Raw genomic sequence first — 19,301 nt, 5'->3', positions numbered from 1 at the left:
CCAGGCTGTATCTGCATGGAGATTATGAGCACAGGCCAAGAAATGAAGTACATTGTTAGTGTGTGTGTGTGTGTGTGTGTGTGTGTGTGTGTTAAAGGAACTCCCATAAGCCCCTCAGGTCTGTAGTTAGACGCAGGGCTTTGATAATGATTTACATTGATGATCAGTCATTCTGAGCTTTGAATGGTGTTTACAGATGGATGAAGGCACAGTGTGTGTGTGTGTGTGTGTGTGTGTGTGTGTGTGTGTGTGTGTGTGTTATTGTGCTGTATCCACAATCCACCACACCCGTTCATACAAACCCTGCACACAGAAATAGAGGTCTGATGTCACTTCCTCTCCTGGCTCTACCTCACTGAGGCCTGAAGGTCACTGAATCTTAGCTCAGTTGTTTCTGTGCCACTGTGCTCTTAACCCATACCAACAGCTCCACCATCTCAGCTCCACCACCGTCTCAGCTCCACCACCGTCTCAGCTCCACCACCATCTCAGCTCCACCACTGTCTCAGCTCCACAACCCGCCTCAGCTCCACCATCTCAGCTCCACAACCGTCTCAGCTCCACAACCGTCTCAGCTCCACAATTGTCTCAGCTCCACCACCGTCTCAGTTCCACAATCGTTTCAGCTCCACAACCGTCTCAGCTCCACCACCTTCTCAGCTCCACAACTGTCTCAACTCCACCACCGTCTCAGCTCCACCACCGTTTCAACTCCACCACCGTCTCAGCTCCACCACCGTTTCAGCTCCACCACCATCTCAACTTCACAACCGTCTCAGCTCCTCAACCATCGTCTCAGCTTGAACACCGTCTCAGCTCCACAACCGTCTCAGCTCCACCACTGTCTCAGCTCCACCACCATCTCAACCCCACCACCGCCTCACCTTTAACACCGTCTCAGCTCCACCACCGTCTCAGCTCCACCACTGTCTCAGCTCCACAACCGTCTCAGCTCCACCACTGTCTCAGCTCCAGAACTGTCTCAGCTCCACCACTGTCTCAGCGCCACCACTGTCTCAGCTCCACAACCGTCTCAGCTCCACCACTGTCTCAGCTCCACCACTGTCTCAGCTCCAGGACTGTCTCAGCTCCAGGACTGTCTCAGCTCCAGGACTGTCTCAACTCCACCACTGTCTCAACCCCACAACCGTCTCAACCCCACAACCGTCTCAACCCCACAACCGTCTCAACCCCACAACCGTCTCAGCTCCAGAACTGTCTCATTATGGTTACAGCAGAACTGAGTGGAATATGAAGTTGTAGTAGAAGCAGCCAGGCTGGCTCTGTCTACAGCTCCTTCTCTGTATATGAAATTTAAAAGGCTAAATTGGACAAAGGTATTTGGACACCTGCTCATTAATCAGACAGATCCGGTGTGAAGTGGCTGCAGACGCCGCAGTAACCAGTGATGATAAAGACATGTTGTAATTTCATATTCATTGTTTGTCACTAAGGCTGGGCTGTGTGTGTGTGTGTGTGTGTGTGTGTGTGAGCCGGCAGTGTGTGAACACCTCTTTCCTCTGGCTGTGTGGTTTTACGCCACTCATCATCCTCCAGCAGAACCCCCCTCCCCGCTACACTCACACACACTCAACAGGAAACACCTCTGTCCAGCATTTCACAGCCCACACACACACACACACACACACACACACACACTGCTGCTATGTGTGAAAGACTGTCTGAGCGAGAGAGAGACATAAAAGACGTTATAAGTGTCTGTATAATAATACTAGTGTAATCAGATGGCATCTCTCTCTCTCACTCGCTCGCTCTCTCTCTCAGTGGTGGGCTGAACAGCAGGGCGAGAGAGGGGTGTTGCTGATGCTAATTCTGTTCTCTTTATGTGCCTGAAAGGGCGAGTGACTGAGCGAGAGAATAAAAAGAGAGAGAGAGAGAGAGAGAGAGAGAGAGAGAGAGAGAGAGAGAAACACTGATAGGAAAACAGGAGGGGATAAAGACTCAGAGAGAGAGAGAGAGAGAGAGAGAGAGAGAGAGAGAGAGAGATGGAGATTGTGTGTGTGTGTGTGTGTGTGTGTGTGTGTGTGTGTGTGTGTGTGTTCCAGCTAAATAATAGTGTGTTGTCATGGTAATGAGCAGGCGGGAGTGGGGTGCCCAAAAGTAATGTTATGTAACTGTGTATGTGTGTGTGTGTGTGTGTGTGTGTGTGTGTGTGTCTATGTCTAAGATCAACTGCCCAGCAGGTTGCCCCACCCATATTATCTGCATCTCCATTGATTTGCAATGGTACTATTGTCTGTGTGTGTGTGTGTGTGTGTGTGTGTGTGTGTGTGTGAGAGAGAGAGAGAGAGAGAGAGAGAGAGAGCTGTGGCGTATGGAAAATTGCACAGCAGATGAATGAATGAATGAATAAATAGAGGGTGCTGCATCTGAAAGGATGAATAATAAAATCCTTTGATGTTTATTAATGTTTATTTAGTAAAACTACAGTTCAAACCCTTCACTGTGTTTAATTACAGGGATAACTAATTCTGTACCGTTTAATGATATTAACCACAGACTGGATATTAATGGCTTTAATGCATAAAGGTATGGATGGATATAGATGGTATGGATGGGTATAGATGGTATGGATGGGTATAGATAGGTATGGATGGGTATAGATGGTATGGATGGATATAGATGGTATGGATGGGTATAGATAGTATGGATGGGTATAGATGGTATGGATGGGTATACATGGTATGGATGGATATAGATAGGTATGGATGGGTATAGATGGTATGGATGGGTATAAATGGTATGGATGGATATAGATGGTATGGATGGATATAGATAGGTATGGATGGATATAGATAGTATGGATGGGTATAGATAGTATGGATGGGTGTAGATGGTATGGATGGATATAGATAGGTATGGATGGGTATAGATAGTATGGATGGGTATAGATGGTATGGATGGATATAGATAGTATGGATGGATATAGATGGTATGGATGGATATAGATGGTATGGATGGGTGTAGATGGTATGGATGGATATAGATGGTATGGATGGGTATAGATGGTATGGATGGATATAGATGGTATGGATGGGTATAGATAGTATGGATGGGTGTAGATGGTATGGATGGATATAGATAGTATGGATGGGTATAGATGGTATGGATGGATATAGATAGTATGGATGGGTATAGATGGTATGGATGGGTATAGATGGTATGGATGGATATAGATGGTATGGATGGGTAAAGATGGTATGGATGGATATAGATAGTATGGATGGGTGTAGATGGTATGGATGGGTATAGATGGTATGGATGGATATAGATAGTATGGATGGGTATAGATGGTATGGATGGGTATAGCTGGTATGGATGGATATAGATAGTATGGATGGGTATAGATGGTATGGATGGATATAGATAGTATGGATGGGTATAGATGGTATGGATGGGTAAAGATGGTATGGATGGATATAGATAGTATGGATGGGTATAGATGGTATGGATGGGTATAGATGGTATGGATGGATATAGATAGGTATGGATGGATATAGATGGTATGGATGGGTATAGATAGTATGGATGGGTGTAGATGGTATGGATGGATATAGATGGTATGGATGGGTGTAGATGGTATGGATGGATATAGATAGTATGGATGGGTGTAGATGGTATGGATGGATATAGATAGGTATGGATGGGTATAGATAGTATGGATGGGTATAGATGGTATGGATGGATATAGATAGTATGGATGGATATAGATGGTATGGATGGATATAGATGGTATGGATGGGTGTAGATGGTATGGATGGATATAGATGGTATGGATGGGTATAGATGGTATGGATGGATATAGATGGTATGGATGGGTATAGATAGTATGGATGGGTGTAGATGGTATGGATGGATGTAGATAGTATGGATGGGTATAGATGGTATGGATGGATATAGATAGTATGGATGGGTATAGATGGTATGGATGGGTGTAGATGGTATGGATGGATATAGATGGTATGGATGGGTAAAGATGGTATGGATGGATATAGATGGTATGGATGGGTATAGATAGTATGGATGGGTGTAGATGGTATGGATGGATGTAGATAGTATGGATGGGTATAGATGGTATGGATGGATATAGATAGTATGGATGGGTATAGATGGTATGGATGGGTATAGATGGTATGGATGGATATAGATGGTATGGATGGGTAAAGATGGTATGGATGGATATAGATAGTATGGATGGGTGTAGATGGTATGGATGGGTATAGATGGTATGGATGGATATAGATAGTATGGATGGGTATAGATGGTATGGATGGATATAGATAGGTATTGATGGATATAGATGGTATGGATGGGTATAGCTGGTATGGATGGGTATAGATGGTATGGATGGGTAAAGATGGTATGGATGGATATAGATAGTATGGATGGGTATAGTATGGATGGGTATAGCTGGTATGGATGGATATAGATGGATATAGATAGTATGGATGGGTGTAGATGGTAGATGGGTATAGATAGTATGGATGGGTGTAGATGGTATGGATGGGTGTAGATGGTATGGATGGGTATAGATAGTATGGATGGGTGTAGATGGTATGGATGGGTGTAGATGGTATGGATGGATATAGATAGTATGGATGGGTGTGATGGTATGATGGTGTAGATGGTATGATGGATATAGATGGTATGGATGGGTATAGATGGTATGGATGGGTATAGATGGTATGGATGGGTATAGATGGTATGGATGGGTGTAGATGGTATGGATGGGTGTAGATGGTATGGATGGGTGTAGATGGTATGGATGGGTGTAGATGGTATGGATGGGTAGATAGTATGGGATTGGTGTATAGATGGTATGGATGGGTGTAGATGGTATGGAAGGATATGTGTAGATGGATGGATGTAGATAGTATGGATGGATGTAGATAGTATGGATGGTGTAGATAGTATGGATGGGTGTAGATAGTATGGATGGGTATAGAAGGTATGGATGGGTATAGATAGTATGGATGGGTGTAGATAGGTATGGATGGGTGTAGATGGCTATGGATGGGTAAGATAGTAAGGATGGGTGTAGATAGTATGGAAGGGTGTAGATGGTATGGATGGTATGATAGTTATGTATGGATATAGATAGTATGGATGGCCTGTAGATAGTATGGATGGTTATAGATTGTATGGATGGGCTAGTAGATGTAGTATGGATCGAGGTGTAGATCATGGATGGGATGGGTACTAGGCTGATTAGATCTATGGATGGGTGTAGACTGGTATGGATGGGTGTAGATGGTATGGATGGATATAGATGGTATATCATGGAAGAACTATCCTAGGTTGCAAGATATTCACCACCAAGCAACACCTCAGGAACCACTTAGGACCTTGCTTGTGCTGTCACCACGTGACCGTATGCATGTGTGCAAAAATGTAAAGGCGTGTTTGTGTCTCTGCAGGTGTTGCGGACCCATGTGATGGTGCGTGTGGGCGGAGGCTGGGACACTCTGGAGCATTACCTGGATAAAACACGACCCCTGCCGGTGCAGTGCCTTCGGTGAGCTCACTTCCTGCCCTTTCCTCATATGTCACAACCACCAAACATCCAGACAGCAACGTCAGCCGGGGGTAGTGTCACCGCGTGGGTAGTGTCACCGCGTGGGTGCCAGTCAGTTTCACAGCCTGCTGCTATATTCAGGTTATTCGGGGTTTAGCTGCTGGTGTATTGGCCTGGACAGTTCCTCTCTCGGTTCTCGGCTCAGACACACGCTGATTCACTCTGTGTGGTCTTCAACTGCTGACGTCAGAAAAACTCCACGGCGTCAGAAATGACCTGCTAGTGTACTGCGCTACAGCAGAAGACTATTATTACTCATACTTTATTTATAGACCATTAATATTGTTCAGAAACAAAAACACGGGCGTGGGTGGAGTGCTTTTATTTAAAACCTGTTGAATAAAGGCACGTTATATGGACAAAAGTATTGGGACACATACTCATTTAACTGTTTCCTCTAAAATCAAAGGTATTAAAGAATTATCCTACCTCTACTGATAGAGCAGCACCATCATCCATCATTCCAGAGAACACAGTTCCTCCACAGCTCAATGCTGGGGGGCTTTATACCCTTCTATAGCCCACCACTGGCATTAGGCAGAATGGAGCCAATAGGTTCATGATCTGCTCCAGAGAGTCCTATTCTATTGGCAGTACTTCTTCTCTACAGGGACTAGACGAGCTGTGTCTCGGCAATGGGTGCAACTTAATGTAGCTATATGCATTCATTAGAAGGGGTGTCCACAAACTTTTGTACATGTTGTGTACCTGTCCATCTATAGTACACTTCTGATTCACCTGTATCCAAAACAGCAGCTTTGTAATAAAGTGGCCAGTGAGTAGAAGCACAAGGTAGGTGTTTCTAATAAAGTGGCCAGTGAGTGGAAGCACAAGGTAGGTGTTTCTAATAAAGTGGCCAGTGAGTGGAAGCACAAGGTAGGTGTTTCTAATAAAGTGGCCAGTTAGTGGAAGCACAAGGTAGGGGTTTCTAATAAAGTGGCCAGTTAGTGGAAGCACAAGGTAGGTGTTTCTAATAAAGTGGCCAGTGAGTGGAAGCACGAAGTATGTGTTTCTAATAAAGTGGCCAGTGAGTGGAAACACAAGGTAGGTGTTGCTAATAAAGTGGCCAGCTATATGCATTCATTAGAAGGGGTGTCCACAAACTTTTGGACATATAGTGTACCTGTCCATCTATAGTACGCTTCTGATTCACCTGTGTCCAAAACAGCAGCTGCTGTCAGTGCATCATGTCAACGTTCTAAGGTTCTTCACCTTTACAACAATGGTTCTCTAAGGAACTTTCCACTGTAGGATGTTCTACGGCACCAAAAGTGGTTCTATGGCATTGCATGTCTTTATTTTTAAGAGTGTGCCGTAATTACACAAGTCTATAACAGCAGGCCTCTGTATTTTGTGTGTGTGTGTGTGTGTGTGTGTTCCATCCACAGCTCACCGGTACCAGCAGGGCAAGGCCACAGGTCAGGCTCCTCACAGTAAAAACTCCAGCGCCCACTCGTCCCGCTCCACCAGCCCGGGGCCGCACTGGAGGGGCGAGTCAATGGCAGCATACAAAAGCCCTGACCGGCGCTCGCTGGAGCCTTCATCCACCTGCCCGGCCTCGTCTTCCTCACGACCCGGCAGAACACACCACGTCTCTGCAGACGCAGAGCCCGGGAGGACCCCAGCTACCCTGCTGCCCAGACCCCCCCGGGACAGATCAGAGCCACGCCTCAACCCCCTCAGGTGTGTGACAGTGCTTAAAAAGGGTCTTTTTAATATTCTTGATTTCTGGTGTTTCTAATAAAGTGGCCAATAAGTAGGGTAGAGGTTTCCAATAAAGTGGCCAGTGAGTGGAAGCACAAGGTAGGTGTTTCTAATAAAGTGGCCAGTGAGTGAAAGCACTAGGTAGGGGTTTCTAATAAAGTGGCCAGTGAGTGGAAGCACGAAGTATGTGTTTCTAATAAAGTGGCCAGAAAGTAGAAGCACAAGGTGGGTGTTTCTAATAAAGTGGCCAGTGAGTGAAAGCACAAGGTAGGTGTTTCTAATAAAGTGGCCAGTGAGTGAAAGCACAAGGTAGGTGTTTCTAATAAAGTGGCCAGAAAGTAGAAGCACAAGGTGGGTGTTTCTAATAAAGTGGCCAGTGAGTGAAAGCACAAGGTAGGTGTTTCTAATAAAGTGGCCAGTGAGTGAAAGCACAAGGTGAGTGTTTCTAATAAAGTGGCCAGAAAGTAGAAGCACAAGGTGGGTGTTTCTAATAAAGTGGCCAGTGAGTGAAAGCACAAGGTGAGTGTTTCTAATAAAGTGGCCAGAAAGTAGAAGCACAAGGTGGGTGTTTCTAATAAAGTGGCCAGTGAGTGAAAGCACAAGGTAGGTGTTTCCAATAAAGTGGCCAGTGAGCGGAAGCACAAGGTAGGTGTTTCTAATAAAGTGGCCAGTGAGTGGAAGCACAAGGTAGGTGTTTCTAATAAAGTGGCCAGTGAGTGAAAGCACAAGGTAGGTGTTTCTAATAAAGTGGCCAGTGAGTGAAAGCACTAGGTAGGGGTTTCTAATAAAGTGGCCAGTGAGTGCAGTTATTTGTGTGTGTGTGTGTGTGTGTTTATCCCTGTGGTGGTCCTGCAGTTAGCCTATTCTCTCACTGACCTAGTTTCTTAAACACCTCTAATAACACACTGCACTGCTCTGCATTTTAAGGGTAACACACACACACACACACACACGCACACACACGTACAGAGGGAAGCAACAGATTGCAGCAAGCAGATTACACTAATCCCAGGTGACATTGGCCGCCTGCCATGCTCATCCACACTGCATCCATCGCCCCCAAGTGGAAGATACGTGGTACTGCAGCACACATCCCTCCTCGCTCTTTGTCTGCCCAGTTACTCCAGCGACAGCTTGGATTTGGACGGGTTTCAGCCGTCTCTGTTGTTCTCCTGTCCAGCAGAATGTGCTGATTGAAGAGAAAGGACCCAGAAGTCCAGAGAAAAGGAGTGAAACCAACAAACCCAGCTTTTCCCCGACCGCACCACGTGCTGTTTATACTAGCGTCCATCATCACATGCCTAGTAAAGCTCTTTAAACAGCGCTCTGCCCCTACAGCAAAGACAAGAACCAACCCTGACATTTACAGATAAGGTGGACGGTGTGTTTTCTTAGTCACACTTGGCCCGGTTTCACTCTCCGGTCAGCACTGGTCCATTGTTCAGTGTAGTTATGAGAGGCTGGAGGGTTTGCATTGGCTAGAGGCCTCAGTTTCCTCGGACAGTCCGGTGGAAAAGTCAGTGCAGGACATTGTTAACCCTTAGATGTCTGGAGTTATTACATTTATACTTCACATCTACAGTAACATTAAAAAGCTTTACACACTATAATAGCATTTTAATATTTAATATTACAGATTATTTCAACATCTCAAGACTATTGTGACAAATAAGGGAATAAAATGATAAATACAGTTCTGTAAATATGTATTTCAATAATCAGTTTGTTATACAATTTAATTTTTAGTTCTGTACAGCTTTCCCAGTTATTTCTCAGTCACTGATTTACATCTAGAAGGACATAGATACTAAATAATTTACAGTAGATTCTGAATAATTTACTGTAGATACTGAATCATTCATAGTAGATACTGAATCATTCATAGTAGATACTGAATAATTTACTGTAGATACTGAATAATTCATAGTGGATACTGAATCATTTACAGTTTATACTGAATCATTCATAGTGGATACTGAATAACTCATAGTGGATACTGAATAACTCATAGTGGATACTGAATCATTTACAGTATATACTGAATAATTCATAGTGGATACTGAATCATTTACAGTAGATACTGAATCATTCATAGTGGATACTGAATAATTTACTGTAGATACTGAATAATTCATAGTAGATACTGAATCATTCATAGTGGATACTGAATAATTTACTGTAGATACTGAATCATTCATAGTAGATACTGAATAATTTACTGTAGATACTGAATCATTCATAGTAGATACTGAATCATTCATAGTGGATACTGAATAATTTACTGTAGATACTGAATCATTCGTAGTAGATACTGAATCATTCATAGTAGATACTGAATAATTTACAGTAGGTACTGAATAATTCATAGTGGATACTGAATAACTTATAGTAGATACTAAATATTTCATAATAGATACTGAATCATTGATAGTAGATATTGAGTAATTCATAGTAGATACTGAATAATTCATAATAGATACTAAATCATTCATAGTGGATACTGAATCATTTATAGTGGATACTGAATCATTTACAGTAGATACTGAATAATTCATAGTGGATACTGAATAATTCATAGTGGATACTGAATCATTTACAGTAGATACTGAATCATTTACAGTAGATACTGAATAATTCATAGTGGATACTGAATAATTCATAGTGGATACTGAATCATTTACAGTAGATACTGAATCATTTACAGTAGATACTGATTAATTAATAGTGGATACTGAATCATTTACAGTAGATACTGATTAATTCATAGTGGATACTGAATCATTTACAGTAGATACTGAATCATTCTTTTATACATTTATCTAAATCTCTCTCTCCATATACACAGGTAATAAAGGTGAATTCTGTATGTATGAACTGTTTGCAGTCATTCTCGACTGTCAGGCAACAAACACTACTGTCTGGAAAGAATCTGCACTTGTCTGCACAGCATGGGGGGCCTACTAGGGTTAACCCTCACAGTACCAGAGTAGCTGCAGGTGAGACAGGTGGGATTACAGATTAGCCTAATCTCAGACTTCAGTCAGAGAGAGGAGACAGATCAGCAGAAGGCTAATCTGGGTTAGGCGTCAAGCTGTGCGTCTGAAAAGTAAAACGTCACCAGCGTGATCGCTCGCTTCACTTGGCTCGAAGCTTGTTTGTTTCTGTAGTCCAGAGCTTAGACCCCAGCGACAGTCCTGCTGCCCACTTACTGCACTCACTGTCCTGCTCCAACAGACCCGACTCACCAGTAGAGGGATGAAGGTACTGAATAATTCATAGTGGATAATAATAATGTATAGTAGTTAATGAAATATTCATAGTGGATGATAGTCAATCATAGTGGAAACTGAAACATTAATATTGTAAACTAAACAATTCATAGTGGGCTCTATATAATTAATTGTGGATGCTTAATTCATAGTGGATACTGAATTATTCAGGAGCTACTAAACAATTAATAGTGGCTAATAATAATGCATATTAATTTGCAGTAGAAATTGAATAATTCATAGTAGATACTGAATAATTCATAGTGGATACTGAATAATTCATAGTGGATACTGAACAATTCATAGCAATTATTGAATAATTCTTAGTGGATAATGAATAATTCATAGTCAATACTATATAATTCATAGTAGATGCTAAATAATTCATAGTGGATACTGAATAATTTTTAGTCGATACTGAATAATTCATAGTAGATGCTAAATAATTCATAGTGGATACTAAATAATTCATAGTGGATACGGAATAATTAATAGCAATGACTGAATAATTCATAGTAGATACTAAATAATTCATGGTGGATACTGAATAATTTATAGTCGATACTGAATAATTCATAGTGGATACTGAATAATTTATAGTCGATACTGAATAATTCATAGTGGATACTAAATAATTCATAGTGGATACTGAATAATTTATAGTCGATACTGAATAATTCATAGTGGATACTAAATAATTCATAGTTGATACTGAATAATTAATAGCAATTACTGAATAATTCATAGTAGATGCTAAATAATTCATGGTGGATAATAATAATGTATAGTAGTTTGGTAATGAATAATTGTACTGAATAAGTTATGGTGGATGTTTCTGACTGAAATAGCAGTAAAGCTTTGCAAAAATATGTGTGTGTGTGTGTGTGTGTGTGTGTGTGTTTAATCAGTAAATCCACAGGCTCACTAATCCTCCTCTCTGGTCCTCCTGTGATCACTCCGTTAATCTCAGAGTATTTTCCCGCCAATTCGGAGAGCGGCTGCCAGTCATGTGCGCCAACCACACTAATAAATTCCCAGCATGCTTTGCCTATACTTTCCCCTCAATCCCATTGGCAGAGAGTCACAGGTCAAAGGTCGGGTGAAGAATCTCCCAGGTTAATGCACATGCTGTCGGTGTAGGTTAGGATCAGGCTCTGGGGGCCAGGCTGGCGCTGATTTACCAACGGTCTAGATAACCTGAGCATGATACCAGACGTCAGAACCTCTAAAAGTGAGGTTCTACTTCTACCAGCCAGGGTTGTGATATTAATCCATCCCTTGTTTCCCCTGTATCCTCAGGAATAAGGACTCTCTGTTGCCTCTGACTCGCCGGCTCTCCGGAGACAGCGACTCCTCCAACGCCTCCTCTAAAGGCGGCGGAGGAGCAACAGGTGGAGGCCGTTTCTCCCTGGGAGCCCGACGCATGAACGCGGAGGAGGTGGTCCTTCTGGTCAACCGCAAAGAGGGCAAGCACATCATTGAGCGCCCTGATGGTGGAACCCATATCCCTGCCCTGCGCCCCCCTCAGACCCGAGCTCGGAGCGCCTCCAGGGAACGGCCCACGCCACCATCCTCCATGCTCAAACCCAGCCCGCCTCAAGGTCCTGCAGAGGGCCATCGGGCTGCCCGGCCAGAGAGGGGAAGGTCAATGGGGCCAGAGGGTCCTAGAAGGCTCCAAGGTCCTCGTTCCCTTAGCCAGGGCAAAGCTCCTCTACGTAGTCGCGTGAGCGAGTCCAGCCCCGTGTCCCCTCGCCACAGAGACCACAGAGATCCGCAGCCCAAGGATGAACTGAGGACCAAGCAGGTGCCTCCGGGTTCGCCCCGGTTGAGCGGTGGATTTTCCAAGCGACAGAACTCCTCCTCCGCCTCCAATTCCCCCATCAAAGGGGGCTCTGGAACCAGCAGCCCTGTGAAGAAGGGTGTAGTGACCCCACGACCCCCTGCTCCACGCTCGCCCTCTGTGGGCAGTCGGAGGCTCCTGCCACCCGTCTCTCAGCCAGGTCGGCGCTCTCCGCACTCCTCAAACAACCAAAAACTCCATCACCACCCACCGCGGTCTCCTCGGGTCGCCCACAGCCCTCGGCCCATCGGAAGGGCACAGAGAGGGTGGAGCCCTCAACAGCAAGCCCAGGAACCCCAGGAGGACGAAATGGGGCCGGGGTTTGGATTCCAGTCACTGTCTGGTCAGGATGCTGCTCAGCGCGAGATGGAGCTGTACCGCAGCTTTGAGGCCGAGTTCCTGGCAAACACTCAGCAGCAGCAGCAGCATCAGGCTCCAGTCAGCCAGACCAGAGTACCTACCGCGAAGGAAGTGGGAGCTCTGCAGCTTCCCATCTCTGGTGACCCCAACGTGACAGACTCCGCATACTCATCCTCCAACTCCTCTTCCTCCTCTCTAAATGTTGGAGGCAAAATAGGAATGTTGCCTGATTTACGGGAATCAAAGCGGACCCGCAACTGCGCTCTGGAGGACCCCCCTACGCTACTGCACAGCCAGACCCGAGCCGGCCTCCCCAACAGTGGCATACGAGAGCGGGAACATTGGACGGGTCTCGGTGGGGGTCTACGAAAACTCCCTGCAATCTCCAGCTCAATGGAGGAGGGTGAGCAAGTCCGAGAACCGGACTCGAGACTTCCCTGTGTCCCCCGGCAGGTTAACGGCGGTCACTTGGGTCTCCCCCCTGCTGAGGTGCTCATGGACGCACAGCTGGACTGGGCCGAGGTGGAAGGCAACGTTCCTCTGGATGATCACCACCCGAATCTGCCCTACGACCATGTGGATGCCAACATTAACGCTAACACTACCAATGACCTCCCACTCCCAGAGACGTTCCCGTCCCCCCTGCCCCCTCCTCCAGATGACTGCTCCTACAACGACTCCTCCAGCGAGAGCTCCTCCATGTGCTTCAGTCTGAGCGAGCCTCTATCGGAGGGATCCTGCACTCCTCCACCTCCTTACCATGCCAACGGGGATGCCGACAACACAGTCGTCCTGCGCTCCAAAAAGGGGCAAAAGAAGGCCGAGAGGGTGCCTTCCATCTACAAGCTCAAGCTGCGCCCGCGGATTCGACCTCGTACCGACAACCGTCCGGAGAACAGCCCGTCGAGAATTCCAACGCCGGTCAGCTACAGAGACCTGCACCAGCGACAACAGCAGTCTCCTGCAAATCTGTCCCCTCTGCAGACGCCACCACAATCCCCTCGATCCCATGGGCCCTCCCGCAAAGCTCTGCACCAGGCCTTCGCCGACCTCATCCACCCCCAGCAGAGATCACCCACCATGGGATCCAGAGAGCGCTCCTTCTCCCTGGAGTCCAGCTTGGACGCGGAAGCTTGGATGTAGCTTTGCGTTGGGGTCATGAATGTATCCTGATGAGGAGGTCACCCAGGTGGTGCAATAGGGTCGTGAGCAAACGACGGACTCCTGGTCACTATCTGTCCTCGTTTCCTCAAGCGGGATCACGGGGGAAAAGGGACAGCGGTGACCTGAATCCGAAAAAAAGATTGGAGCAGTGGAGCAAGTCTGAAAGCTGTGACTGTCATGTAGCGACACACTAAAGCACTAAATACTACCGGACTGGAGGGACGGGTAGCAAGCCGATAGGACAGGATTACATCGTTTGACATATCAAAGGACGGCTGTCCCTGGCTAAATCGGATTTACCAAGCATGTCTCAAATTCGGAATGTTATGTCTCGGCCTGTTCCCCTTTCTCCGACTGCTAGACTCCTGGAAATGCGTTACCAAAGGACGCCACTCGGCTCAGCACGTCATTTGCCACCCTTTTCGGTTTGGCGGTTTGACCACATTCGGTCGGGTCAGTCGCAGGACTCGCTTCTGTCGCGCTAATTGTGCAACTGTTGCAGGATAAGGAGGAAATGAGAACTTGATGAAAGTCAAGGTCAGGTGTCCCAGGCTTTCTCTGGACAACAAAGGCTCCTCTCAGAAGCGTCGCCAGGGGACACCCTACCGCACAACGGTGAACGGAAACTAACGAGGTCATTCCGATGGCGTTGGGAGCGTGGAAGTAGCTCAGATTTCCCGTCACAAAGCCTGCTTGTCTTTGTCTTTGTCGTTGCGAGTCACTCTGGACCAATAAGACGATGTTTGCTAATGTGTTTGACGCCCACTGGTCAGCAGCGTTCCTGCTTTTAGAAAGCCAACCCCTTGACCTTCACCGTGGTATTGAAAGGGTCTATTGGGGTCCAGAGTTTTTACACTTGTTTCAGGTTCTAGCTGATTAAGTTTCAACCCATTTTTAAATATTGTCTTGTTGTTGGTGGGTTTTTTTATGTAATTATCATTTTTTATGGATCTGATGATGGGGTGATGGGGGATGAGATGATGATACAGAGCTTAGGAGGCGTTGTTTCCTCTTCCTTTCCTCTTCTGGACCAGGATGATTGCTCCCAAGTTGAAGGGCGTTCATCGAATGTCCGAAAAAATGGTCCGAGCTTCCTTTCTGCTGTAATATTGCCTCTGATTTAAAGGTCTTCGCTCTATTGGTCGGAGGGGCGATGCTCAATAAGGGTAATCAGACCCAGTATGAGCCAGGACTGCACGATACGGACCAGAGCGGGTCATTCTTACAAAACAGCTTTAGGGTCATATTAAAGTATTCTAATAAATAATGAAGTGGATCAGTGGATGCCACATATTAGACAGTTAAATTATCAAAAGCATAAATATTTTAATATTTATTGCCATTTATAAACCTATTTTTTGCGTGATGTCCACATATTTTTAGAAATTACATTGAATTAGATTTGTAATATTTAATATATATATAAAAATTAAGAGACCACCCTACAAGATCAGTTTCTCTGTTTTTACTGTTTATAGGCAGTGTGTTTTAGGGAAATTATCTTGCATTGTATTTGATAAACCATAGATAACATTTCCCCTAAATTCCAAATAAAAGCTTTAGTGAATGAAAAATGACCACTGCTCAAAAACAGCTGCTCAAAAAATGCAAAGAAATTATGACAATAATTAAAATGTAAAGAAGTTATTATTCAGATTTAAACACAGTGCTAATATCTGAACTCTGAGAGCAGTCAGAATCACTATGGTGAAATAATACAGGTCAATCACAGCTCTCATGTCTCGGCCGGCTCTCCACTAGTCTTTCACACTGCTGTTGGGACTTTCATAGTCTGTAAATTCAGCTAATTCAGCTCTGTTTGATTAAATGTCTGGAATAAAACGGCTGCAGATTTAAGGAAAAACAATAAGTGGTCTCTTAATTTCTTCCAGAGCTATATATATATATATATATATATATATATATATATATATATATATGACTGAAGCAAAGAAGCAAAACAACCCAAGCCAAAAATAAAAATATAGTAAAATATTTTAGTCTGACAGCAGTATGCAGATTATGTAAATGAGGGATAAACTTTATTTACACTATGATTAAGTTTGTTTAAGGTGAGATACTACAGGCTGAGGAGGTGATGGGTTTTAGACGAGAAAAATATATGATAAATAGCAATATATATATAAAATGTTTTATATATGTATAAAACGTCATTTGAGGGTAAAATCTTAATTAAAAAAATAAAATAAAATAAAATACACAAATAATACTTTGCAGACTTCTGAATCAGCTAATCAGTTTTATATATATATATATATATATATATATTGGATTAGGATGATATAAAAAAAAGAAAAAAAGAAGAATCTAAATATATATATACATATATATATTTAGATTCTTCTTTTTTTCTTTTTTTTATATCAGTCTAATCCAACTGTAGAATCTCAACTTAAATTCTCATTAAATTTCATTTATTTAAATATATATTTTTTACATTCAAAAATAGAATCATATATTTTAGCAATTTTAAGGTTTTAAGGTTTTATGGTTCCATCGAAACCCCACAAACTAAGTGTCTGTGATTGGCTGAGGAGCGCACAGCTCCCTCTGAAAACCTTTTTCATCATTTATTAAAGTTTTTCATCATTTATCAGTCAGTATCCCGATAGCGATGATCAGGTGATGTATCGTGCAGCCCTGGTGGGCCCATTCAGGTCTATAGTGCAGTTCAGCTCAGCGGTCCAGAGCTGTGACCGTTTCAGACCCGGCTGCATTTCCAACCCTCTGTTCCAACATACCCTGCGGCCCAATAGCCGTGTCCAGTTACGGTGTTAAACAGCCCGCCGCGGTTCTAGCTTCACTAGAACACTCCTGGGACCCTGTATGGTGGGATCAGTTGACCTTGGGCAAAAAAACAACACTATAAAAGACTGTAAAACCTGCGGGTAAATATAATGTATTTATGTTGGGGTGGAGAGAATTAAGGTATATGTAATATATGTGTATATGTTTATTGGTTAAAACGTGTGGGCTGGTGTAGGTGTGTGTGTGTGTGTGTGTGTGTGTGTGTGTGTGTGTATAATATTAATGGAGTCTTAAGAATATTGTATGAAACTGATGCTGGGGGTTTGGTTAAGTCTTGCCTTAGCTATGCAATACTGCTATCAGAAGTGCTGCCTCGACAACTCGTTTTGCCTTAAAGTGTGAGTGACACGTGTGTGTGTGTGTGTGTGTGTGTTTGTGTGTTTTGAGGGGAGGGTTGATTGTTTTGCATGTGTGTATGTGTGTACTTATGATTATGAGCACCCAATTCATGACCCAAATACCTAAACACACCAATATCACTACCCCCCCCCCCCGACTGACCTCAGCTGATGGACCTGTGTGTGTTTGATGGAGGACTCTTGTGGCATCATGGCCCTGAAGTGTTCCACACTCTTCAAAATAAAAGGTTCTGAATGGTTCCAGGGTGTCTGCAGTTAAACTGAACCGTATTCTGGACTCGAACTACCTAAATAAGAACTCAGCATCACTGTAAGACCACACACACACGTCCGTGTCATACTTATCAAGGCTTTTCATTTGTATTTTCAGACAAATTAAGACTTTTTAAGAACCCTCAGACCACACGGGTTCTAGAAAACACCTGTGAATGAACAGTCTGTGGCAGTTCTTTAAACCATTTGACATATCGTAACATCTTATAACGTCAGAAATGACAATTGTATTAGGGCTTTTAATTTGTAAATTGTAATTTTAGACAAATGAACACTAGACAGTATACAAAAATAAATATGGTGGTGCTTTATCCTTAATGTTTTTATAACCTCTACACATATCATATAATTTTAGATCAGATACATTTTTATCATTTAAGACGTACAAATAAAGGCTTAGGGCTTTTAATTTGTCAATTTGTACTTTCAGACAAATTATACACTTAAGGACCCACTAGAAAATAATAAAATATTATTTAGGACTTTAAAAAAATTCTATATAATATAATATATTTTACTTTACATTTTTAAATTGTAAATTTAGAACCTAAAAAATAACTAATATATATATATATATATATATATATATATATATATATATATATAGGTATTCTATATATAGAATATTTTGAATCGTATTAGCACTTTTAATGTGTAAAGTTAGAACTAGAAAATAATATAACTATAATAATATAACTTGACATAACTAGAAAACAATTATTTTGAACCTTAAATAAGTATGTGAAATAACTTCATTACAAATGAAATATGTATTTATTATACATTAAATATAAAAATCTAACAGTACACTAAAATATTATCTACATTTATCTCTTTGCTGATGTATCTCCAAAATGCTCTCAGCAGTGACTTATTAAATATCTGAATGTACTTTAAATATCATTATGACTTTTACGTAGGTTTAAGGACATGCTAACGCTCCGGGTTCTAGAAAATATCTTCAATTGGACCCTTTACAGGATGTGGAGGTTCTTTAAACACATAAACACAGACTTCTTAAACGCTGAGATGCATTAATCCAGATCATTTCCAGCAGTCCAGGCTAATTTGGGCTTTTAATTTGTAATTTCAGACTGGATGTTTTAGGGGCCTGCAGACGCCCTGGGTACTCAGAAAAACCTTGAATAGGTTCAGCCTCCCACGTTTCTACACATTTATCCCAACCTGGCTTCTGTTTACAGGTTGATGACGAAAGGAACCGGAGTGGTTCTTTAAGGAACCCCTTTTTGGAACCTTTAGCTTTAAGAGGGCATGGTGGTGTGGAAGTTCACTGAAAGTGGGCAGCCAGTCAACACTGGACCTTGTGGAGCTTGACTTGCTGTAGTGAATTTGGAGTGATGTGGGGCGCCACCTAGTGAACAGCAGCTCGTGATACAGATCCATGTTCATGTTATTCTGGTGGTTTTGAGACCAGAAGGAGAAGATAAGTGGTGTGATGTTCTGGAGCAGGACTGGGAATCAGAACCACTGCTGGAGTGTGTGAGTGTGTGAGGGGATGTGTTGTAGGTGCTTTTGCTGGGTTGCATGGGTGAGAGTTGCTGGTGTGGGATTGTGGGTGAACTGTATGTGTAAGGTGCTGGACGGTGGTGCTGGACGATGGTGGTGTTGGTGTGTGTGTGACCCTAGTGTAGTGTACAGGTGTCAGGTGTGTCAGGTGAGAAACGTTTAACGTTTGATCTTTTAAAGCTTTAATCAGGAATTCTCATCAATTAAGAGCCATTTCTGTGAGGCCCGGACTCGGGGTCAGACGGGGTCAGGTGGATCGGGGTCAGACGTATTCTGCTGGCAAACACAGTATTAGGCAGGTGGTTTTAATGTTATGGCTGATCAGTGTACAAAGGGTTCTTTGAGTAAAGATGGCAGAACTCTGCATTTAATGGATCCTT

At 43.3% G+C, this 19,301-nt stretch overlaps 1 protein-coding gene across 1 annotated transcript in view; it reads left to right on the top strand.

Annotated features, from left to right (window-relative positions):
* gas2l1 (growth arrest-specific 2 like 1) overlaps window positions 1-16,181 on the top strand; it is a 49,834-nt gene extending 33,653 nt beyond the window's left edge. The window contains 4 exon segments of the mRNA XM_072665119.1: window positions 5,439-5,504; window positions 5,506-5,536; window positions 6,985-7,279; window positions 11,869-16,181. Of these exon segments, the coding sequence (XP_072521220.1) occupies window positions 5,439-5,504; window positions 5,506-5,536; window positions 6,985-7,279; window positions 11,869-13,912 (2,436 nt within the window). The 3' untranslated portion in view covers window positions 13,913-16,181.
* The last annotated feature ends 3,120 nt before the right edge of the window (window positions 16,182-19,301 follow it).

Source organism: Salminus brasiliensis, chromosome 20 (assembly GCF_030463535.1).
Source record: "Salminus brasiliensis chromosome 20, fSalBra1.hap2, whole genome shotgun sequence".
NCBI classification, from domain to species: domain Eukaryota; kingdom Metazoa; phylum Chordata; class Actinopteri; order Characiformes; family Bryconidae; genus Salminus; species Salminus brasiliensis.
The sequence above is the reverse complement of the archived record's forward strand: the minus strand, read 5'-3'. Positions and strand labels throughout refer to the sequence as shown.